This window comes from Lutjanus erythropterus, chromosome 8 (genome assembly GCF_056507025.1).
Source record: "Lutjanus erythropterus isolate fLutEry1 chromosome 8, fLutEry1.hap2, whole genome shotgun sequence".
NCBI classification, from domain to species: Eukaryota; Metazoa; Chordata; class Actinopteri; order Lutjaniformes; family Lutjanidae; genus Lutjanus; species Lutjanus erythropterus.
This window is the reverse complement of record NC_139324.1, coordinates 38,206,320-38,231,213: the sequence shown is the minus strand read 5'-3', so window position 1 is coordinate 38,231,213 and position 24,894 is coordinate 38,206,320. Positions and strand designations below refer to the sequence as shown.

The window sequence follows — 24,894 nt, the reverse complement described above, 5'->3', positions numbered from 1 at the left end:
TATGTGAAAATCAACAGATAATATAAAACTATGCTGAGATTCTCTGCTGGATGTTGATGTTATTTACTGCTGCATCTTTCCTCCCCTCTACTCGACTTCCTCAGCTGTTTGCACTTCATGGTGCATTCAAGCACACTTCGTAAACTCAGAAATGTATACTCAGATGATCACAAAAGTTGTTTAAAGTTTCTATTTTTTCTTATTTTCCTTTGGTGACAGACACAGACCTACATCTGTCATTACTTTCTTGTTCTTTCTCTAAAGCATTTTTAACAATTAGATGCTAAAATCATAACAGTATCCCATTAATTTCTTCACAGGCAGATTTTAAAAGGTCAATTAAAACATCTGATCCAGTTGTTATCAGCAAACTCAACCCTATTCTTGTACAACAGGTCCCGAAGTACCTCTGTAATGATCTTCAAGTTCTTGTACTGCAGCATTTCTTAGTAGTTAGATACTAAAGTCAAACCTAATATGTAAACATTTTGACCATGTACCAGTCATCTTGGCCATTTAGTCAAAATGTTACCAAGCTCCAGTTGGACAAAATGACACCAAAGATAATTTTGTTCACGTACAAAAAAAGTTCTGAATTTGCACAAATAACAGTTAGTCGAGGCTCTGTTGTTAAAATGGCATCACTTTTGGTGAAAAACCTGTTGTGATCAAATCCTGGACTTGACTTTGGACTTGAGTGCAAAAACTTGAGACTTTCTTATGACTTGCAAAACTGGAAACTGAATTAAATTGTCTGACAGATAAAGAGCCACATTAGTTAATTTTTACTTCCTGTGAATTTCAGTAAAAGGCTTCAATCTAAAGCAGTGTGTAATGACAACATGATGAGACAGAAGTTAACTCAACACTTTAAACTCATCTCCATTAGTCCATAACCTTATACACTGAGCATTAGGGAGATTTCTGATTCTGATTTCTGAAGTCATGTTCGATGATCGTCCCAGGAGGAACGGCGTCCCAGCAGCACAGCGGCTTCCTGGGCTGCGTCAGGACTCTGACCGTCAACGGTGCGACCCTCGACCTGGAGGAGAGGGCCAAGATGGTGCTGGGGGTGAGCCCCGGGTGTCCAGGTTACTGCAGCGGCTCCAGCAACCTCTGCCACAACAGAGGGAGGTGCATCGAGAAGAGCAGCGGCTACACCTGCGACTGCTCGCAGTCAGCCTACGGAGGACCCACCTGTAAGGAAGGTGAGACTGGCTGATTATACGAAGCAACAACTAACATATATTAAAACAGTCACCTTCTAATAAAATCCATGACTCTAGTTTTGAGGAAAATGCTCTTATCTGCGTGAAAAAGACCAGAATATGAGCACAGAGAGTATTTGTCCAGGTGTCTGTGAGGCTGGTGAAGCCTGCAGCTCTGCTCCGACCCTGAACCTGAAAGAAGGCGTAAAGAAAATGAATGAATGCCTCACTGATTGAATACAGCGTGTCGTGTGTGTCGGGCAGCCCCGCCTGAAGGTTCAGCTGCACCAAACTTCTCCGAGCTGAAAAATAACAGCAGGGGGAGACCACACCAGGATCAATACAGTCACGTTCCTCTGAGTCGCTGCCAGGCACTCTGTGAAAAGGTCCTTTAATGGTGCAGCGGTGACTGTTGTGTAAGTGGCCCGTAGCTTTGACTCAGCTTTGGAGAGCAACAGCTTGTAAAAACTGAAATGATAAAAGGCAGCCCAGGTGTGCTGTTGCTCCAGCTCACTCAGTCGTTAACTAATTTTAATTTAAGTTTGAGATTACAAGATGTACCTCAGTAACAACATGACAGAACAGAGTTTACAGCCACGCTAGCTGCTCTGTGAGGCTGTATTTAGGATCAGCAGTCCTCTGAGATGCTAACAGCAAGCTAACTTAGCTCAGACCTAGCTTTTTTAGATATTAGCAGGCTTGGGAAGGTTACTTTAAAGATGTATTCTGATACAGTTTCTATTTACCTGTTATAAAACATTAAAGTAATATGACTTAATTACTTTCTGTTACTTTTGAATTGCCTTAAAACCAAATATGGTGAAGTTGTTCAGCCTAATACAATATTTTATGTTCTGGTGTAGGTTTAATAATCGTTTGTCCAGATAGTCCTTCCTCTGTCAGTTAATGTTTGAATTAATAATGATAATTGTGCACGTTAAATGTACTTAATGCTATTCACAATTCACACAGAACTTCCAGTAAACTGATATGACAACAGTATAATATATATATATATATATGTATACATATATACATATATATATATATATATATATATATATAACAGTATAGTCCCCAAATATTCTTCTGTAGCAGTAGCGTTATTTGGGTTAGTGCGCTGACAGGATTTTTGATTAGTTAACATTAGTCTTTGTTTAGTGTAGCTAACATTAGCAGTTTAGATATTCAGAACATGACCCTGCCTGACCAATATTGCCATTAGCAGGTTTTTTTTAATGCTAAGCTATACGTAATACAGTTACATTTGATCTGTTACTCCCTATGACTGGATGTTAGCTGGCATTAACGTACAGTAAAAAAAAAATAAATAGGGACATTCCCCAGAATATGGGATGTCTGGTCACCTCATATGCTAGTTAGCCAACATTTTGCTAACAGTAACTATCAGCTGTAGCTAGCTAGCGTATGATTGATTTATATTAGCTAGCTAAGTACAAGAAAAAAGAGAAGGAGAACTGTCCTTTGAGAGCAGGGCTGTTCACACAGGCCTCTCCTGTGTCATAAGGGGACACTTAACTTCCCATATATTCAACAATGTGTATATTTTTACACTTAACAATTCAAGAAATAACTAAAGCACATTTTCTTTGTAGCTGTAGAGAACATATGCCCTAGATGAGGTGATGTAACATCAGAACTTTGACAAGGTTCCCCTTTTTTCTGTCAGTGTTTTTCTTTTAAAGCTACCAAGCAGATCAGAAACATCAGTCTGTTGTCAGTCAGTCAGGTAGCACAGATGGCAGAGTGATGGGCAAATGACAAGGCACAGAGAAATCAGAAACTGACAGGTTTACGAACAGAATGAAAACTGCTCAGATGATCTGTGTAAACTCAATGCATAATTTTTAATGCAAGATATTTTACACAAATATTGCACCCTTCCAACAGCAGCTAGAACGATTAACGTTTGAGTTTTCTGAGAAATCTTAATTTAACCCCTGCACAAGAGTGGTCATTTTACCACAAAACGTGATCTTTCTCTAACCTTCTCTAAAGTGTTTTTCTACAACATGCACAATGAAGAAAACAACACAAGTCTTGCAAGAGTTTTGCAAAGTAAGGGTTCCCCTCCAGACATGACCCTGACTGACCAAGGTTGCCATTATTAGATATTAATGAAGGTTAAAACAAAACACACTCATGATACTATATAAGTAGACTTGATAATAAAAAGTTAGATTGACACATCATTTATCCAAAATGATGAAAAGACAATAATAAAAACAGCGATAACGCTGTGATGTGTTGTAATAATCACTGCAACCTCTAAAGACGGCTGGTAGGACTTTAGAGTGTCGGTGTGATTTATAATGAGTCGCGTCTATCTTGTTGTGCTGCGTGCAGAGGTGTCGGTGTCCTTCGACAGAGAGTCCTCGGTGACCTTTACGTTCCAGGAGCCGTTCTCCGTGATGCAGAACAGGAGCTCGCAGGCCTCCAGCGCTCCCAGGCAGAGCAGCAGCCGGGCCAGAGAGGACGTGGCCTTCACCTTCATCACCTCCCAGAGCCCCGCCATGCTGCTCACCGTCAGCACCTTCGGCCAGCAGTACATCGCTGTCATCCTGGCTCACAACGGTACACACACACACACACATCTGACATTACACACTTTACCAACACCGAGGACAAGCATGAACACAACACTGACATACATGAGAATCATTAACAAGATCGTGACGGTCTGTAGCCGTTCCCTCTGACTCGTTCTTCACAAAAACAAATATATACAAGGAATTACAGACTCGTGTGCATCCATTCTGCAGCTGCTGAGAGCGCAGATATTTTTATATGTTGAGGTATTTAAAATGTGCAGTAACCCCGTCTCAGGCGTAACTGAGACATTCAGCAACACAAACTTAAACCCAGAGGTGGGAAGAAACAGAAAACAAATTTTGCTCCCTGAATTCTAACACAGATATCTGAACTTTCTGCTCCATAGTTTTTCAAAACAGGCTTCCGTTTTAATACATTTGTGAGGAATTATTGATTATATTTATTTTGCATCATTGCGTGCCACCTTCCCAACATCAAGGCTAATTTCAACCTAAATATATGGGACAATAACACAAATAAAAGATTATTCCTTGTTGCATCCACCAGCGCGTATCACACACAACAGACATAACAAGACGAAAACATCACATGAAGTTATGGAGGTCCATTTCCACCAATAGAAGAAAAAATATCCCGATGGTAAAGCTAAAATTATGAGATAAAAAGTTGGCATTATGAGATAGTTAAAAGTTAAAATTATATTATAATTATCAAGATTAGTTCAGTTGAAATGATGAAAATTGAATTTGAGATTTCATAGACAGAAGATTTTTCTATCATAAGGATTTATAAAATGAGTTTAAGTCAACAAAAAATTTCGTGGGACACCTAATGTGTTTGCATTTTGATATTTTTGTGTTGTTTATCACAAAACAAATTACATTATCAACAGAAATTGTGATTATTTCTTGAATAAAAATGCATGAAGCTTTTAAATTATACGGTTAATGCATTAATCTTGTATTTAATGCAACAAAACACATTAAGCATTTCTTATTATTTCCTGTTTATATTCTAACAAAAGACAAAAAGACAATTGCTTGGTAAATCACACAAGACAGACGTAACAAGGCGTAAATGACAAGAGGCTATGGAAGCTCATTCCCCCCGTAAAAGAAAAGAAAATATCCAAGATAAGAAGTCACAATTCTGAATTCTAACTTTTGAGATAAAAAGTTGGAATTATGAGATGAAAAGTATTTTATCTAGACTTTTATCTGACTTTTATTGGCAGAAATGGGCTTCTGCAGGGGGAGAAAATGTGAAGTCCTGTTAGTTATACGTTGAATAAATTTCCCAGCCTGTACTTTCACTTTCAGTTTTACTTGAGTAAAGACGTTGAATCAATATTTCTGTTTCTTTTTTATACAAGTATCTGTACTTCTACTTGAGTACAGAATGTGTGTACTTTTTTTGCCTCTGCCTCTTTCATGAAGCGCTCATATGTGGATTTTAAAGTCTGTTTTTCTTGATTTCGTGCAGGAAGTCTGCAGATCTGGTATCACCTGCAGACACACAGGAGCCCAGACGTGTTCAGTCCCATCCTCAGCAGCCTGGCAGACGGACGAATCCACCGAATCAGACTCCACCGTGAAGGCAAAGACCTCTATGTACAGGTGAGCGACGGACGCGTGAAATCAGTCCGTGAGATCTCCTGCCTGTTAGCATGTAAACATCCTGAACCAGGTTCTTCTGCTGGATGGATCGGTCCTGAGAGAGAGAAGAACCTGTGATGCAACTGTGTGTTCATTGTGTCAGACTTCAACTCGCGTGGAGATTTGCAGGAAACCGTGCAGAATAATTAATCAAAGTGACATGTTTGATGATTGTTTTGCAACAGTCTGCTGCCTGCTGCATAAAATTTAACCTGCAAACAACCCAAGGCCTCAATTATCTTTATATTTTGTTAATGCAGCGCACTTCCTTTGGACTTAAACAGATGCCGTCCCAAAAATTGTAACAGACGTCAGATCCCAGCTTGTATTTTGTTTTTGTTTCCATTATAAATTTAGATTACTGTTATTTATTCCTTCATGTGTTGAGTCATTCAGTTTTGGGCTTATAATGAATTTTATTGTCTCATTGATGCTGTGTGATTTTAAGTGGTTGTCTTTTTATTGTTGTTTTTGTCTTGACCTCAGGAAGACTAGCAACCACTTTGTGGAAGCTAATGGGGATCCAATTAAAAAAAAAAGTATTTGTGTCGCTGCTTGTGAAGGGTTCTGTCTTCAGCAGGCAGCTCAAGTGTATTGAATAAAAACAATCTGAGTAAATCCAGTCATGAGAAAGACTTAAAATTTACAACCTAACTCAAATAACTGTTTGCACAGTAATGATAGGCACAGTGAGCACAGGCACACATTCAGCTTAGTTTAGCTTTAAAGAGCGACAACATTGCACATGTGTCACAAAAGTGACACGTATTAGAAGTGGCAGTGGATGAGTGGATTAGGTAACACTTCGATTTCCAGGTCCCATAACGTCATGGAAAATAGGTGGTAATTACCAAGTAATATATGTGAACACTGACACGACGCATTGTCACCACATCTCAGGAGTAACATAATGTTAGAAAAAACATAAAAAAATGAATAAAATGTCCCTTTAATTTGCATTGAAATCAACAGACATTGATTACCACCACAGGCATTTCAGACTTGGCTCCCCAGAACAGACCTAATGTGTGATTTTTACAGAGCTCACACAGATGGTGGTCCTTTTGGTGAGCATTTAAAAAATAAGTACAAACACGTTTGGTTCTGTCTTCAGTTTTGTTTTTTTTTTTGGATCGGGTATCGAGTCGACAATCTGAGTCAGCACATCAGCAGAGGGTCTGAAGCACTTAAAAGCTAATTGTGTGCTGATAATGGTTCTTGTGAAGCAGTCCAGAACACAATCTCTGATGTATCGCCGTGTGCCGCTGTCTTGGTTTGGATTTCTTGTAACCGGCTTTCTCTTTGATTACTTTCCACTCCACCAGATCGACCAGGACATCCACAGAAAGTACACGCTGTCATCTGATGCAGAGCTGATCCTAATCAGATCCTTGACATTGGGCAAAGTCATCAGTAAGTCCTCTCATCATGTTTAACTTTCCCTGAGTCAACAGAATGTATCATTTCCCGCAAACATTACCTTCCCATTCTTCTCCTCAGATCGCTGCACTTCAAATAAGTCAACTTCAGCATTAATGCAGAGAGATATTTAACTTCTGTCCTCACCGCTGCAGCAGTGGAAGAGTGTTCAGTGGAAGTTATTTCAGTTGATGTTCACTGCAAAAAAAGATGCAAACATGGAAAGAAGACAAGTCTGTAAACTTTACAGAGTCATTCATTCCAGTTTTTCAATAAAATGTGCTGATATTCCTGATTTATATGGCTGAAATAGTTCCTATTTTTCTCAAGACGTCTCAGGCTGTTCATCATGAATGTTTTCAGAATGTTTTACATCTTTGCACTGGAAAAAAATCGCTGTGGACGAAGTGAGACATTTGAGGACAACAGTGATCAACAGTTTTCATAATTTTCGACATTTCATTGGCCAGACAAGTAATGGATTAATTGAGAAAATGATTGACAGATTAACTGATGATGAAAATCAACATTAGCTGCAGCTCCAGTCATGTTATTCATAGATTATTAAGCAGTGGTTTCACAGGTCCGGCCCACTTCAGATCAAACTGGGCTGCATGTGGCCCCAGAACTAAAATGAGTTTGACACCCCTGCCAGAAATAGTTTTCATCTGATTTCAAGGAGAATCCAGTGCAGTGGCAGGCATCAAGAAAATCTATACAGACTATACGATCTATCTTCTCGCTGATGGTCTTGTTTGGTTATGCAGGAAATATAGAGACCTGAGTAAAAACTTAAGGCTGTTTTGTAACCAGTTAAAAACTCCTTGCAGTAGCTTTAAGTGTCCCTTTAAAATTATTTGAGATGTCTTTCTTATAAAAACTTGACAAGGACAGCATAACCTGTCATAAACATGCCAGGGCTGGCCGAATTATCAAGACGTACAGCTAACTGAGCTAACTGGCTAATGCCAGCTACAGGTAATGGGACTCTGTAAAAACTTGTGTTTTACCCAGATGTGTGTGGTTTTGCAGGATGTAGCGGTGCACGCTTAGATCAGCTCATGGTCGAGCTCCATGACCGTCTCAGTCCGTGCTCTGATTACACAGACAAGGTTTAATATTGGAGTTAAGGTAAAGTTTAGGTTAATAAACAATTTTTTCAGTCACAGCTTTGCTAGCTTATCCAGAAAGTGATGAGATGACTCAAAGTGAGCCCCGGGCAAAATACCAAGTTTTTGGGAAGTCCTTGGTTCTGTACCCTGTCATCACGCTGACCTTATAACATTTAATGACATCTTTATGACAGGAGGAAAATATACCACTGTAGTTGAGATCAAGGAAAGGTTGTCTGGTGATTTAAGGGGATTATATGTATAAATGCCAGGAAATGATGAAATAATTATCTGTCTGTCTGTCTGTCTAGGAAGAGACAGCTTCCAGGAGGAGGTGGTTCTAGCAGGTTCGAAGGGTTTCATTGGCTGCCTCTCCTCAGTGCAGTTTAATCACGTGGCTCCTCTGAAAGCAGCGCTGCTGAATCGAGGGAGCTCACTGGTCACCATCCGGGGTCCACTGGTCCAATCAAACTGCGGAGCGCTGGCAGACTCCATCACATCGCACAATCTGCGAGGTAACAACAATAACTGAACACCATTTTTGTTTTTTCCGAGTCAGCTCTATAGATATGCACTATTATAATATGACGGCACAAAAATGCAATGGTAGCACACTTGAAAAAAAAAAGAAAAAGAAACAAATAAACGCATCAGATGGATAAAACTCGAGTTTAGTCCTGATTAGGAAAGAGTGTCCTGCACTGCTGTGTAGATGCTCAGTGTGAAACGCTCCATCTGATGATAAAAAAAAGAGGTACATCTCATTCAGTGTCACATTCTCTGTCACCTCTAAAATTGAAGAAGATTTTATGCACCTGGAGTTGAACTTTACAAATTGTGCAAGATGCATAAAACACACGGGCCCATAGAGAGTGATAGAAGAAGTACTCAAAGTACTCAAAGAATCAGAATAATGGAATAAAAGTCCTTGCTTTTTAGAAAAAATTTATTTGAAAGCAGCAGAAAATGCTTCAAATCCATTGAAAGAAATGGGCCTCATGCATGAATCAATTGTATGAAAAGATTTCATCTTAAATTATGAGTGCAAGGAAGCTAAGCAATGAACTGCTGTGGACAGGTTCAGCATCAAAAACTACTTTAGACAAAAAGTCCACCTAAAAATAATCCATATTGGTTTAATTGTTCATTATATTAAGAATATTTTCAGCGGTTTACTTTGCCATGAGACAGCCTTGTCCAATGGGAAACAATGGTTTTATAAGCCAAACATTGCTGTCTCCAAACCAGCCAAACTCTGCAGGCAAAATCAGTCATTCTAACCAGCAACTCTCGCTTTCTGTGAGGTAAAATTACTGATTTTGTCAGTGGAGTTTGGTTGGTTTGAAGAGAGTGATATTTGGCTTATATAAAGCACAGAAGTTTGCAGGCAGCACTTACGTCTGCTGCCCCTACATGGATTTATTGGGGTGTTTTTATATGCTAGTTGCAAACTTTCTGATATGCACATCCAACTTAAGATCAAACATGATTCATAAAGATACTCAGGAAGGTAAGAACAGATTTGGCTGTCAGCGCATGTTTCATGATTCCCACACAGGATTGTCTTATTTTGCTCTTACTGCTTTGTTTAAGAACTAATATAAGAGAACAATAAGAAATCATTCATGTATGAGGCCCAATTTCACCGTGACATGTTCTTGAATATTGCACTACGACTGTTTAGAAATATTTTTAATGAGACGACTGTCAGAACATTTGTTATCAGCTTCACAGTGATGTGTAATTAATGCTCAGGTCTTAGCTCCACACACACACACACACACACACAAACACACACACACATTCACCGAGAGTGGGATGCAGGGAATATATTCAGAGTACATTAGTGAGATGTCAGCTGGCAACTTGTAACTACTTTTTGGCAGCCAGCAGCTACTTTCTGGGAAGAGTGCTGGGAACACCACTCCCTGCAGGCTTTTCTTACAGGATGATTAATGTGTGCGGGGTCAGATATACGAGCCACAGACCATAAAGCAAAAAAAAAAGTAACAAAAGCCAAGACGTCAAATGCTGCACCTTGGTCAGTGCCACTATGCCTCAAACTATAAAGCTGCAGGTGTCCCTCTAGCATTATTTCTGTAGGTTTTGATGTGACGGCAAAGTTGGGTGACGTGTAAAGAGTGAGAAAGTCAGCGAACTTTCTATGGAGGAGGTGTGGAGGGTAGATGAGTAACCTGTTTATTGTTTATGACTGAGTGCTAATTCAGGCAGCCACTGTATGATTGAAGGCCACACATTAAAATCATGGCATTCTAATGCAACCAGCAGCTTTATAAAAGGTGTCATTCCTCACTTTTCTCCTCTGCTTTTGTCTCGTCAAGTACAGTTTTTAGACACCTGTGTCTTTCAGATTACGTCCAAAATCAAGTGAAACAAAATCATGACTTTCTATCTCAAAATCATTATTTAGTATCTCAAAATCATGACAAACTTTCTCGTTATTCAATGACTACTTTGCCAAAGTTTCCCATTATTTTAAGATACTAATTATAGATAAACATATTTTGAGACACTAATCAATTATAGTGTTGTCAAATTAGTGTTGACAACTTAGAAAAAAAATTTAAAAATGCAGTCATCCCTAACTTTTAAGTTAAGATCATTATTTCTGATGCCCTTGCCTCCAAAATGCTAAAATTCCAGGCCTGTGTGTATTAAATGGTGGTTATTGAAAGCGAAAAGTTCAAACGGTGCAAAATTGAATACATGCATTTCACATCACGTGTGGGGCCGCACAAAATGTTTGTGAGGGCCACCACAGGCCAGTGGGCTGCACTTTGAGAACCTCTGATGTAACCTATATACTTCACTTAAGTTGTCTTACATACGGTGTTGTGAGCTTACTTATTTTAACCCAAAGCATGATCTGTTCCTAAACCTAACCAAGTACTTTTTGCGCCTTTATTTTGAAAGTCTACCCTGACATTGCATATTTATTATTGCTGATTTTACCGTGGAACCCTGCACATGCAAAACTGACACTCCGGGTTCCTGAAGTGTCATGGTTTTGAACACAGGGCCTCTAACCAAGCTGTCGCATTTGACGAGTCGGGAACGAGAACGTGTTGAAAAGAATATAAAAAGGTTCAGAACCTAATGTCTTACGTCTTTATATCTGTTTATTGGTTGATTTATAATTTTCTAAATGAACTGCTTCTTTTAAAGCTCCACAGTAAATTGTCTGAAGCAGCTGCACAGCTCTGAGACATTTACACGTGGTTGAAATCTCTGTCATTATAACATTTCAGGAGTAATTGAGGAATGAATGAAGTCACACTTACCTGGCGTCTCCCCGTGGACTGGAAGGAAATGTTTACCGTCGTTTTACACCAAGCAGTTTCTGTCATGAAGCAACAGAATGAAAGCGGCGTAATTGCTCATTAAACAAAATAGTACATTTCTCACTTCTCCTTCTCAGATCAAGCTGCAACAACGAATAAAGATAAGGAGCAGCATGGCGGCGATACTCAAAATGATGTGGCTGTAATAGCAGGTCTGTTTTCTTCTTTTGTGCTCATTTATTTGTCTTTTGGTTATTGAAAATGAATCCCATCTGTTTTTTGTCACTCTCTCCATCTGCCTCCATCTTAATTATTTCTTCTGCTCCATGACCATCTTTGTCTCTTTAGCTCAAGCTCATTTAGACAAAGCGCTTTATTTTGGTGTTGGCACACTGTGCGGTGCTGAACGGCCAGACTGGCATTTCCCTGTGGAGGTTAAACACCATGAGGTTATTCCCTTGATTGCACTGGTTCCCTCGACATACGAGAACAAAACAAAAAAGTTTTTTTCCCCCAACTTACTCCACGTCGATCATGAACCCTTGACAATAAAAGTGACTCATTGAAACATGCAGAGTTCAGGTTTTAAAGATAAGATACCTTCAAACTGTTTACACCCCTACAGTTCCAGCTGCTACCTACTAATGTGTTCTTGTGTTCCCTGGCTGCCCCTCAGGTGTGGTGACAGCGGTGGTGTTCATCACGGTCTGCGTCGTGGCCGTGGTGACCCGCCTCCTGTACCGGCGACGGGCCCAGACGAGCAACCACAGCATCGGCGAGAAGGAGCACCGCCACAGCATGGAGACGGGCAACAGGACGGAGCTGCACCTACACAACTCTGTCAGGGACAACATGAAGGAGTACTACATCTGACCGCCACGTGACTACGAGAACGAGGACCACACCTGACCGCACGAAGGAGTTCTACCTTGGACCACATGGACATGTTCTAAAATTGACTTCACGAAGGAGCACTACATTTGACTATGTAAAGGAGTACTACATTTAACTACATTAAGGGGTTCAAAATTTGACCACATGAAGGGGTTCTACATCTGACTATGTAAAGGAGCATCAATCTGACTGTACATTTTACCAGACGAATGAGATTGGACTCTACGTTCGACCACATTAAGGAGTTCTACATCTGACAACGTGACGGAGTTCTACGTTTGACTACAGGACGGAGTACTACATTTGACAATGCAAGGGAGTACTACATTTGCCCAGATGGAGTTCAAGACTCTACATTCAATCACACAAAGGAATTCAGGATTCGACTCGACATTCGAACACACAAAGAAGTTAAAAATTTCAAAGTTCAAGGTTTGATTCTACATTCGACCACATTTCGGAGTACTACATTTGACCACACGAAGGAGTGCTGCTTTCAGCCACACAGGAGGAGTTCACGGTTTGACTCTACACTTGACCACACTTAGGAGTACTACATTCGACAGTGTAAAGGAATACTACATCTGACTACATGAAGAAGTACTACATTTGACTGTGTAAAGGAGTACTACTTTTGACGGGATGGACTTCAAGATTCGACTCTACGTTTGGCCACACGGAGGAGTTCAAGATTTGACTCTACATCTGTCTACGTGAAGGAGTACTGCATTCGACAGTGTAAAGAAGTACTACATCTAACAACATGAAGGAGTTCCACGTTTGACTTTACATTTGACTCCATGAGGGATTGTTTCATCCGACTACGTGGAGTTCTTCGTCCGACGGCGTGACGGTGTTTCATCCGACCACACGACGAGGTTCTACATCTGACAGCGGCCTGTGCTCTGCTCGCCTCAGCCACATACCTCTCATACATGGGGCTGACAGTGTGGATGTGCTGTTGCATCATTCCTTACAAACACAGATCTCTGAGCTCGACACCTGCACGTTGACCAAAGGCACTGCGAACATCCGCGGACCTTCCTGCTGTGCGGACGCTGACGCAGAAACAGAAAGCCGTGGGCGGAGTCTTTACGGGTGCGTTCTGACGTCGCGGAAGACTACGAGAAAACGGAGCCGCCGTGGTTTTTAAACCAGCAGACGACTGAAAAGAGGGAGAACGGATTAACAGAACCTGCTGCACCTCCTGAATGTGCGCAACATTTTCGTACTAACTCCAAATGCTGAATATTTCTGCATTGCAGTAGAATATACTTACTGATACCTGGAAATCAAAAGAAGTAGGCCTGGCCTGTAAGATATGCGTACATTCGCTGCCGTCTTTTTTTAGTTTGGTGGTGAATGTTTTGGTGTTGACGGGGAAGAGGAACAGGGGGCCAATACTGCCTACTGTACGAGTGCCTAATTTGCATTTCCATATGCAGGAGCTTGTTATCTTTCAGCCCACTAATGAAAAAAAAAACAGATGGAAGAAGGTAGAAATTTTAATCACCCAGTAGCTCAACCACATCGGCCATTTGACCGGTAGGCCATGTGTGAAATGTTCCTTTCACCGAGTTGTTTTGCACTGCACTGTTCAAACATAGTATGAAAATTAACAGACCAGAAAAACTAATTAAATCATTAAATTATTTTTAATCAGAGGTGTGCCCATTTTTGGAATTACCCAGGCCAATTAAACAAGAGGCCGCATGGTAACTTGACATTATTTGTTCATTAATTATCTTAATTCATTTGGATCTAAGGGATGTGTTTTTGGTTTTTTTTAACGTTTTACATACATGTATATATACTATATATACATGTAGATACATGGAGTCATGTCATGTGATTACTTCTCCTTCTTAATGATTTGTACAACTGCAGTTTTATTAGGGGTATATTGTAAAGATGGATAATTTAATAATAAAAGTGAATATATTCTTATCGATTTGTTGTAACATGGTTTTACTTGTAGTTGCAGAAGATTTTACACCTTATAGTAGGAGTGTAACGATGCATCCGACTTTAATGTGTAAGATCATCCCTTTTTTTTATCAGTAAAAAGTTGATTGTGAATCGGAGAAAAGTTGATGCAGCGGATATATTATATATATCTTTGGCGTCAATGAATTGCCACTTTAACTTTCCTCTGTTTCTCTCCTCCTGCCTGCACCGCTCTCTCAGGACGCCTGCTGCCTCGCTCACAGAAAACAAGCGCTCCCCCCTCCCTCTACTGTGTCTCCTCTTTATTTTCTCAAAACAGACCGCGCTGAAAACAGAAGACAGAGGTGACATTGTACCACATCGCAGCACCAAGCTTTCATAACCCGCAAGCGTGGAATAAGGTTGGGCTTTCTAAGTAAGAAACCCTGCTGCAAATCGTTTATGCAAAACGTGTCGGACAGCAGAGAATAGAGCCACGAGTCTGACCACAGAGACGTCGTATCACTGTGAGAACAGGGAACACGGAGCATCACTGTTCCTCCACACTCATCAAAACCACAGCAGTCTTTGGGCGGCCCTGTAGCTCAGCTGGTCGAGCGTCCGCTCCACGTATGGAGGCTCGACTCCCGCCTGAGGCCCTTCGCTGCGTGTCCCTCTCTCTTCACCTCCTTTCCTGTCTGCTCTTCAGCTGTCCTATCTAATGAAGGCAAAAAAGCCCCAAAACATGCCTTTAAAAAAACTAAACACAGCACTCTTCATATGGAACAGAGCATCACATCCTCTTCCTGCAAAAATACATTTTAAACAGTTTTAAAGTTTGTTCACAGATTTGCATTTAAGCTACAGTGTCGAGATTCATAATAAGATGTTAACATCATTATAATGTCTTCTTTTCTCTGTCTCTGCTGTTACTGCATTTAGTAAAACTATTTCTTTTTGCAAGTAATAGTACCCTATTAGATGTTTAACCAGACTCCTTTGACAAAAACTGTGATTTTACTTTGCAGAACACGAAGAGGAGTTGCTGGTCTGCTGCGGCCTCAACCAGTCAGTCCTTGTGTTTGGTGAATCCTGACCTTTTACAAGACAAAAGTCACACAACAACACAAACCAACTAACACATTGAAGCAGCAGTAGACCAGCAATTCCTGAGTTTTTAGAGGTAATCAGCCAGATCTATATTTGGCTCGTATACCGGATGTTTCCCACGTCTGTGAAGATTCTCAGTTATCCAGATCGTGGTACTCGTACTCAGTTTCGCCTCTCATCCCAAGAGGCGTCTTCAGTTCTTCAAGTCCAGTCGACAAACATGACAGACTTTTCTATGAATATCAGTTTCCCATCAGAAAAGGCAGCAAGACATCAAGGTAAAGTAGTGAAAGTCTTGTAGTTAAAGCAGACTTTTAAATTAATAATGATTGTTTAATGTGTCTAATATGTTTTGCTGCTGGCTCTGTCCGCAGCAGTACATCGCTTAGCTTCCTACTTTGGTGCTCCTGCTGTTTCTCCAAAATAGGTAACACACTCACTCTGGCTAAGTACCTCATGCAACCACACTTCAAATAATCCAAATTGCCCCTGTGAAGGTGAATTATGATCATTTAGACAACATTGTGTCTGCAGTTTGTGTTTGTCCCTCTTCTGTTTGTCCCCCCCCCCCCCCGTGCACAAAGCCAGCTCCATGAAAAACTGGTTTGGTGAGGAGGAGCATGATTGGCCTGCCCAGAGCCCCAGGACCACAGCCAGGACATTTTTTTTTTTTTTTTTTTAACCGAAGACCAGCGGTGGCCGTTGGAGCTGTGGAGAGAAATTGTTACAATTTTCTGCAGTCCAGAGAGCAGTAGCTTCCATCTGTTCGTAAATGCACATTTAATCTTCCTGGTTCTCTGCTGTCGGTATCATCATCATCCTCCTCTGTCTGTGCACCTCCTCTTTCTTCTCTCGTCCGAAACATCCGCTGACACTGAAAGCCTTTTGAGCAGAGAGGGTTGATTTTCCTGTGACTCAGATCCACCAGTATAACAAAGACTAAAGACAAACACTTACAGGTCAGAAAACTGTTAAATTCAATATATTTTTAATTGGATTCAGAATGTTTAGTCTATTTCAATGACACTGATAACAATTTAAGCACAATATCAATATATAAAGTGCCTTAGTTTCTCATTGAGAGAACTACTTTCTCTTTGGGATGAAACCCTCATATTACAAGAGTTTCATCTAGAACCCACCCAGGGGGAATTCTACCAAGAATCTTTTTATACTTATGGTACAAAGAACCCTTGCTAAAAGAGTTCTTCAAGGATCTCAACAGTTCTTTGAAGAACTCTTTCTTCCACAAAGGGATCTTTGGATGAAAAGGCTTTTTAATTGAACCCTTAATCTTTTGAGTAAAACCACAGCGTTCCGGGAAGAACCATTTGGATCCCTTATTTCTAAGAATGCATTTGTTGTCAGCCCTGTGATAAACTGGTGACCTGTTCAGGATGTACCCCGCCTGTCACCCAGTATCAGCTGGGATCGGCTCCAGCCCCGCGGCCCTGCCAAGGATAAGCGGTTATAGATAATGGATAGATAATTTGTGGTGCTTTTACAGCATGAATCTGACAATTTAGGAAATGCACTTTTCTGGGTTTTGTGCATCTGCCACAGAACCCATCATTCATACAAACAAATCTGATGTGAAACTGTGTGTGCAAACAATTTAAGAACTTTTGTGGCATTCATCAGTGCTTTCGTGCTTCCCATTTGTTCTTAGATGCGGTCAAAAGCCCCAGACCACACATACGTCAGTACACACAACAGTCACGTCGTGTTTTGTGCTGTGAAATGTTAAGAATGATGAAGAAAAAGTAGTTTGCTTTATGAAAACACAGGCATCATCTGAACAACCCCAACATCCATGTTTGTTAGAAATGTTTTTTTTTTGGCAGGTTACCGTCAAATGTTTGTTGATTTGTTGTTCGCACATGACACTTAACTCTTATATGGATTTACTGGTAATTTGGCAATTTACTATCAGCTAATCGCAAACTTCCTGGCATCCAATTTAAGATCAAATGCAACTCATCAACATACTCAGGTGGGTAAGAACAGATTTGGTTGTCAGCGCACATTTCATGAATCCCAAGTAGGATTTAAATATTTTTCTTTCACTGCTTTGTTTAAGAACAAACAAAAGAGAAAAATAAGTAAACATTCATGCATGACATCTTTTTAGTTTGTTCTTTTTAGTTTTTTAGTTTACTATACTCTGCATTACATTCACAAGTTAAGATATATATGGAAACTTATGTAATTAAGGTTCTTACTTTAACCCAAACCCTGATCTTTCCCTGAACGTAACCAAGTATTTTCTGTGCCTTTATTTTAAAAGTCTACCAGGACATTTCAGATTTATCTTTGCTAGCTTGACCACAGACCCGCAGAGTTTTGCACATGCAAAACTGATAATCCAGGGGTATTTACAGTGTCTTTGAATTCATGTGGCGTCTGAATAATAGGGAAAAAAACAAAAAGAAATGGCACGCTAAAGTCAGTACAACAACTCAGAAACTCGACATCATATACACAGAAACATGGCGGACAAAAGTAAATGTTTTGGTAGCTTGTAGTTTTCTGACTTAAAAGTCCATGAACACACCAAAGTTGGAATAAGACTTCCTAAATCTGGAGATGGGATCAACTCAGGCGCACATGAATGCACCAACTGACCCAGCTGCAGTATTTGACAACGCTTCTTTTTATCTGTGTCCTCCGTCTGTGGACAAACTACAAACCTGTGCATCACAGAATCCTCCCGAGTCTTGTTACTCTGCTGCAGGTCACTGGACTTCCAAACAGGTGACCTCAGTTTGCCGAGCTTTCAGAGGCTCTGTTGTTTCCTCAGGTTAAAGATAAGTTAATCATGTCTCCAACAAATTACATTTACTTATAATTTGTTTTCTCAATGGCATTTTAGTGGGAGATGTTATTATCGTGATCGAATTATCCTTATTTTTTTCGCAACTGGTTTATTTCAGCGACTTGAGAGTCATTTTCTCGAGGAGGACGTTTAAACTGCAGCTTCAGCGGGCGGCCCGTGTTCCTCTCCGCGCACTCGCAGGTCCCCCCGGCTGGAAACGTGACAAAGTGACATCTGTCCGCTCTGGAGAGAGGGCCATCAGTTTTGCTCAGGTATTTTTAGCTCGCGACAACAGCTCTCGGCTCTGCAAGAGGGATGAAAGCAAGGCTGTCCCACCAGGAGAGAAACATCTGTTCAGCTTCAAAGATGAATGTATGAATACAACAGAAGCCAGAGGGGAGCAGACACAGTATGTCACATTCCTCTTATGTGTTGATGACATTTACACCTATTATTTATTTTCTTATAACTTTACCCACTTTTCTACGAAGATGCATGGAAAGGGTTTTGTTTTCTATGTAGGCTTGTGTAAGTTAACATGGTTAAACTAACATTTAACACTGGGCACTTCAAGACAGTTAAGAAGGTTATAGTCCAAAATGTGTAAAATAATCAGTAGCTTGTTGGTTTGTGTTTTGCACTCAAGTCTGCAGCTCTTATATGGATTTACTGGGTCTTTTCTGCACTGCAGACACGTGCCTCCAGTTTAAGGTCAAACGTGATTCATTAACATACTCAGGTGGGAAAGAAAAGATTTGTCTGTCTGCACACATTCCCATGTAGGATTCATGAAAACCTCAATAAAATCTCCTGTAATTTTATTTAGGTCACTAAATGAAAAACTGGGGAGTAAATTCCGGAAATTTAAGATTTATATCTGCAGTATATCTTTTATAAATCAGTTAAAATGTGTGTAATTATTTTACTGATGAGAGGAAAAAACAAGAGCCTGTTTAATTCAGACTAAGACTAGTTTCTAGGACTGAGAGATTCAAGTTTATCCAAAGAAGAAAATCAAAGTATCTCAACAAAAGAATATAGGTCAGCAAAACCTCTTTTAGCTTATTTCAACTTAACTTTAACTAAAGAAACTTAACTGAAATATTTATTACAGTACGTTACCTTGAAATTTTGAGTTTTTTAAGGTTTGTTTTTTTTGATGAGAGGAAGTAAAAACAATGAGATCGCCTTAACTCAGCCTAAATGCGTTATTTTCTCATTTTTTATATGTGTAAAGATAATATAAGGTGATGCAGAAATGGAAGTAAAAATGGTCAGGAATGTTTATTTATGTACAGGACCTCTTAATGGACTTCCCGTGTTTTATGGATCAGGCCTGTTGTGTGTAAAAGTTTGGGAAACACTGACATAACAAACCCAAGTTATTTAAACTTATGGTTCTCACTTTATCCTGAACATTCACATAACTTTACCACAGAAATGTGTGTAAATGGGATTGTTGAATCTGTAAGCTTGTGAAAGCTAACATGTTTAAGCTAACATTTAGCACTATTCCATTTTATCTGGACACTTTAAGTCAGTTAGTGAGGGATGTTCATTGAAAGGAGAGTCTTTCATTTCAACACTCGTGTTAAAAAAAAATACAGCAAGACAATTGATAGAGACGAACAACAGGAGCACAGTATCAACAAACAGTTTGATTTAAGAAACATAACTACAGTAAAAAAAAAGAAAAAAAAAGATGTTTCTAAGTTGGCTCTTTTCAGCTTTTCTTTTCTAATTGCAGTTGGCAAGAAGGACATATTTTTGGTGTCTCTCTGTAGCACAGCAGATGTTAGATGCTTAATTAAAACTCTCTTGACACATGTGCAAAGAATAGAAGTAATTGCTGCTGCAGTGTCTAAGGGACGGGAGGTGACACATTATCAATTACATGAAGCAATATGACAGAAAACTCAACCAGCATGTCATATTATAACAACCTGAAATCAGAGCATCTGCTGTCAGCTTTTCAAGGAGAAATCTGTCTCTATGTTCACGGTACAGAACCATGAAATGACCGCGATATGTCAACAACACTATAGCCAGCATGTCCTCCTTTGAAATGTCCATTCTGGTCCAGAACGTCTGTTTTTGTTTGTCACTTTCATGTTTATTAGAGTTAAAATTAATGCAAAATGTTCGTAACGGTTAAACTGAGCAAAATGTTACTGGAGTCTGGCAGGCAGTGAGACGGGCAGCCGCTGAACTCACAGTCCAGAGCGTGTATTTTCAGAGCAGCAGGGTTTTTGTTTTCAGGATAACAGGCTTAACTTTACACCGACAGACTTATAAACAGCTGATCAACTTACATTGGAGGACCCCTCCTCGTCAGCCTGCTCCGGTATGTTGAATTTGGACTGCAGAACCCATTTTGGAACCTTTAAGTCTGTCACAGAGCTAAATTGTGCCCCATAACAATAGACTGTACGCTGCCCAGAAACACACTACTACTGGCGAGTCTATAATTTGTTTCTGGTGGGAGAGCAGAGCTTGATTATATCCAAGGCATTTTAGTTCCAGGCTTGAATAAATGTGTCAGAGATGTGTGCTGATATTTCAGAGTTAACTCAGCCTACTCTGTCCTATCGTATTGTGTAACGATATCAAATGACACTGCTAACAAGGAAGTGTAATTGGTTATTAAATATCTTATTTAGTTTGAAATATGGCCCAGATATTTTCACTATCATCTTTGTGAATATGGCGAATTGGGAACACATGAGTATAGCACGCTAACCTGCTAACAATGGAATCACTTCTATTGCTCTTCTTTATTGGTTATATTCAGTTTCAGTCACTGAAATGTTTGTTTGCTCGAGCTCGATCTTAATCCATATTATCTGCTGGTCCAAACTGCCAAACAGGAAGTGAGTGTGAATAATTTAGTAGTGTGTGCGCCTGCAGAAGGCTTTGTTTTAGGCAGAGTGGACTGTGGGGTTGTATGATGTGGTGTACTCATGGATAATCAGTGTATTATCTACAGTAGATGACAGTCAGCTCGCCCCGGTTTGTAGAAGCAGAAAGTATGAAGGATAAGTGATGCACAACTGTGGACAGAGTCAGCAGCAAAACGTAATTTAGTCACTTTAAAAAAAGGTCCACCTATGTTAAATTAATATCAGTTCAGAAATAACCTATATTTAGAGTATTATCAACGCTTTCCTTTGCCGTCAGACAGCCAAATACCGCTCTCTCAAAACCAACCAAACTCCATAGGCGAAATCAGTCATTTTTCCTTGCAGAACATGAGAGTTGCACATATCATGCTGCCTTAGTCTCTTAGTTACTTTGAGTTATTGAGTGACTTTAGTGGCGCCGAACTGTCCTTTTAAAACACGAAATCACACAAAAGCACAAACAAATTAACAGATGAAGGCAGCGGTAGACCAGCAACTTCCTTTTACAATTACTGATTTTGTCAATGAAGTTTGGTTGGTTTGGAGAGACTGATATTTGGCTCGTATCACGGTGGTTTCCTGTCAGAAAAGGCTGTCTGACAGCAAAGTAAAGCAGTGAAAATATTCTAAATATAACGTACACTTGAACTGATATTGATTCTATTGAGGTGGACCTTTATTAAGTGTCTAAAATACATTTTGCTGCTGACCCCGTCCACAGCAGCACAATTCCATGCCGGTGCCCCAGGCGTGCTGACCGGTGCCTATACTGTACATCCTCACTTACTGAGAAATACCTCATATGACCCCACTTTAAAAAAAAGTGTATCCCTTTAAGAAAGACAGCAGCTGCTTCACTCCATGCAAAGTCAGTATCAAGTGTTGGCCAGCAGATGGAGCCATTTTGACTGTGACGTGAGGCTGCCTGAACACGTCTCCTGTCAGATATATAGAAAGTAATAGTTTGGTAAAACTTTATGTAAACTATTTCATATATTTAATTTCTTTCTTTCTTTCTTTTGGAAAATGTTGTCTTCACATATCAGCTTGTCTGAAAGACTTCAAATCTTTGTTTCATTTGACTTTCTATTTCCTATTAATGTGAATAAACATATAAATGAAATATAAAATGTGAAGTTCTGACAAGTTAAAGACTGCAGGGGATCCTGGTAAACGTAGAAATTCATCCAGAGGCACCATTTCAAGGGATAGTTCGCCTAGATAGTTAGGAGACTTGGATTATGCCAGACAAGCAGTATGGAGGCATTTTAGATTTTTAGGTTTTTACTGTTGAAAACTGGTCACCATTCACTTTCACTGTTTAAGAGAGTCTGCAACGCTGTTTTCCTGTGAAACTCCAACAGAGTTTTGCATACTAACAAATTAGAAGTAGATAGTGTAGATAGATAGTAGATAGTGACTTACTTTAAGTTTAATTTGTGGGTGAACTATCCCTTTAAAATGACATGCCATGTCAGACCAGCTGTCATGTTGATGTATCCACAAATCCTCCACAGCAGAGTGAAATCAGCTGTATCATGTAAACAAAGCAGAGTCACTGAAGATCAGGTTTGGCTCGCTGCGAGATTCAATAAACTTCTTTAACATGTTTTTTTTTAGGATGATTTTTTTAAATTCATAGGGAGAACGAACTCGTAACTTCTCAACTAAATCGTATAAAATCTCTTCGGTTTCTGCTCTGCATCTACTGTAAAATCCACAAACACCTCAGAGGATAAATGACCAGCCTCTGCGGTGAAGCATAGATTTATAGAGGACGGAGTCAAAACAGGTAAATAAAGCTACCACTATTGATCCTTGATGCTGTGTGGGTCTGATCACCCAGCATGGCCTTACATCCCCCTTTTAGTGTTGAAAAGGGACATCTCTCCTCAAATCAAAAATATATATTTTTCCTCTGGCCTGTGGTGCCATTTATCCATCTTTGTTTGCGCTGTGAGTTGCTGAGTTTTAGAGATATTAGCTGTAGAGATGTCTGCTCTCTCCCCAGTATAATGGAAGTAGATAACACTCAGCTCAAATGACAGAAATCATCATTATCACAGAGCAGAGAAGGGCTTCTGTATCTGAGTGCGAGGGAAACTACCACGGTCACTGACTACAGCCCAATCACAATGTTTGTTCCCAGATTTTAGACCCTCATGCACACTTTCTGTAACTCCACATTGCTGCAGATTTTGCCTGCACAGTTACCCACAGTTCATAGCGCTGTAACATTAAACACAGGCGAGAAGCCCTGCAGCGTTAAAAAAAAAAAAAGGATAAACAAAACATGGGACGTGGGAGAAGCAACAACAACTGTACATGAAAACTGCAGTACATGTGTGGAACTGTATCAGAGGCAGCCAACACAACGGTGCACATTAAACACACACATTAAGGATTTTTTTTGTCATTGATAGTGTGGCTCTTAAACCAGCAAAATCTGCCCCTGCCTAGTGCTACTACTCACCCCCATAGAGGGGTAGGTTGTAACAACAGAACTCTTTGTATTTGATATTAACTTGCATAACCTGCGATTGTTTAGTAAACGTCCAGGTGAGTTTTATTTGTCAAACAAACAAATACAAACGCAGGTACCATGTATCAACGTTTGAGAGATCCATCACTGATTTAGACAACTGATGCTGAAACAAAAATGTTACCATCGTCCCCGGTCTCCCCTAAAGTAAAGTGCTTTCTTCCTTCATTTTTTTCCTCCTTCTGTTTGCATATTCCTAAAAAAGATATTTTATCATTCTAAACATATTTTTTCTAATTAAAATCTTATTGTGTATTTCAACCGTCCATCTTGCAGCCAGATAACTTATAATAATTTATTACTACTAATACAATTGAAACAGTATTGTTGTGTGAAAAAGTCCTCAGAGGTGGGCCAGTAAGGTCTGGGCTTAGTGCCACAAAAGACCACAGTTATCACTCTTATTTTCAAAGTTCAGACCATCATCAAAGGAAGAATCAGGAAGAATCACTGAAGGAGCAACAAGTTCTGCCATACAAAGTTTATTGATCTCTCTGGGGTAGAAAAATCAACAAGCATGAGTCAAACCCGGGGTTAGACTGAAGAAAGGGGCTCAGTGCACCATATTAAATACCTAATATATTCTTAGAGCCTCCTCCCTCTTTTAACATTTCAACTCACATCCAAACATACCTGTGTAACAGGTGTTCTTTGTTTTTTTTACCTTGGCCTAATCCATAGCACAGCAAAAGTCTACCTCCCTTAAATTCGGGTGGTTTAATCACTTGTTTTTTTTTTGTTTTTTTTTAAATAATAATAATACAAATCAAGTGTCACGTAAATCTTCCCAACTGATTTCCCCTAGCAGCTGACAGGTGGTCAGGAATGTGCTCCCAGCTAAATCTGAGCTAGATAAAAAAAAAAATAAAAAAAAAATAGAAAAATACCAAAGTGATACCAACTGCATCACTACATAGTGAACATCATGATGAAAAAAATGTACCACTACAGTATCTCAACACATGCTCTGTCGTTTATATGTTGTATAGCAACCACCAACTTTAGCAGCTAGCAAAGTCGTCTTCTTCAGAGCTGCTGCTGGATAATCTCTATTGTCACACACTGTAAAAAAAAAAAAAAGTAGTTAAGATGATTTAAAATTTGAAGGCAAGGCACTGCAATAGTTTTGAAATAAACTTTAAAAAGTTTTGCTGACCTGTAATCTTTAGTTGAAATGATTTGCTTTGAAACTTGGACGCAGTGATTTTATCTAAAGAAGAAAAGTAAATTGTCTCAACAAAAGATCAGTACTTGGTAAAACTTTTTCAGAACTTAAGAATCTGATTTTGGCTCAGAACTGAAAATTCTAGTCTGGAGTCCGTTGCTTTGCAATTTTGAGTTCTCGCAACATTTTTGTTTTACAGTGCATGTGACACTTTTGCTGTCTATACCACAAGGTAGCTTTATTCGAGAACTTAAATGGCTTTTCTCTCCTCT

At 39.7% G+C, this 24,894-nt stretch overlaps 1 protein-coding gene across 1 annotated transcript in view; it reads left to right on the top strand.

Annotated features, from left to right (window-relative positions):
• The window catches only part of LOC146323266 (contactin-associated protein-like 5), a 143,117-nt gene extending 129,181 nt beyond the window's left edge, over positions 1–13,936 (top strand). Inside the window, exons 18-24 of the mRNA XM_084725479.1 lie at positions 966–1,208; positions 3,576–3,803; positions 5,265–5,398; positions 6,763–6,850; positions 8,280–8,483; positions 11,408–11,482; positions 11,947–13,936. Coding sequence (XP_084581605.1) covers positions 966–1,208; positions 3,576–3,803; positions 5,265–5,398; positions 6,763–6,850; positions 8,280–8,483; positions 11,408–11,482; positions 11,947–12,143 — 1,169 coding nt within the window. The 3' untranslated portion in view covers positions 12,144–13,936. The remainder of the gene's footprint in view (positions 1–965; positions 1,209–3,575; positions 3,804–5,264; positions 5,399–6,762; positions 6,851–8,279; positions 8,484–11,407; positions 11,483–11,946) is intronic.
• The last annotated feature ends 10,958 nt before the right edge of the window (positions 13,937–24,894 follow it).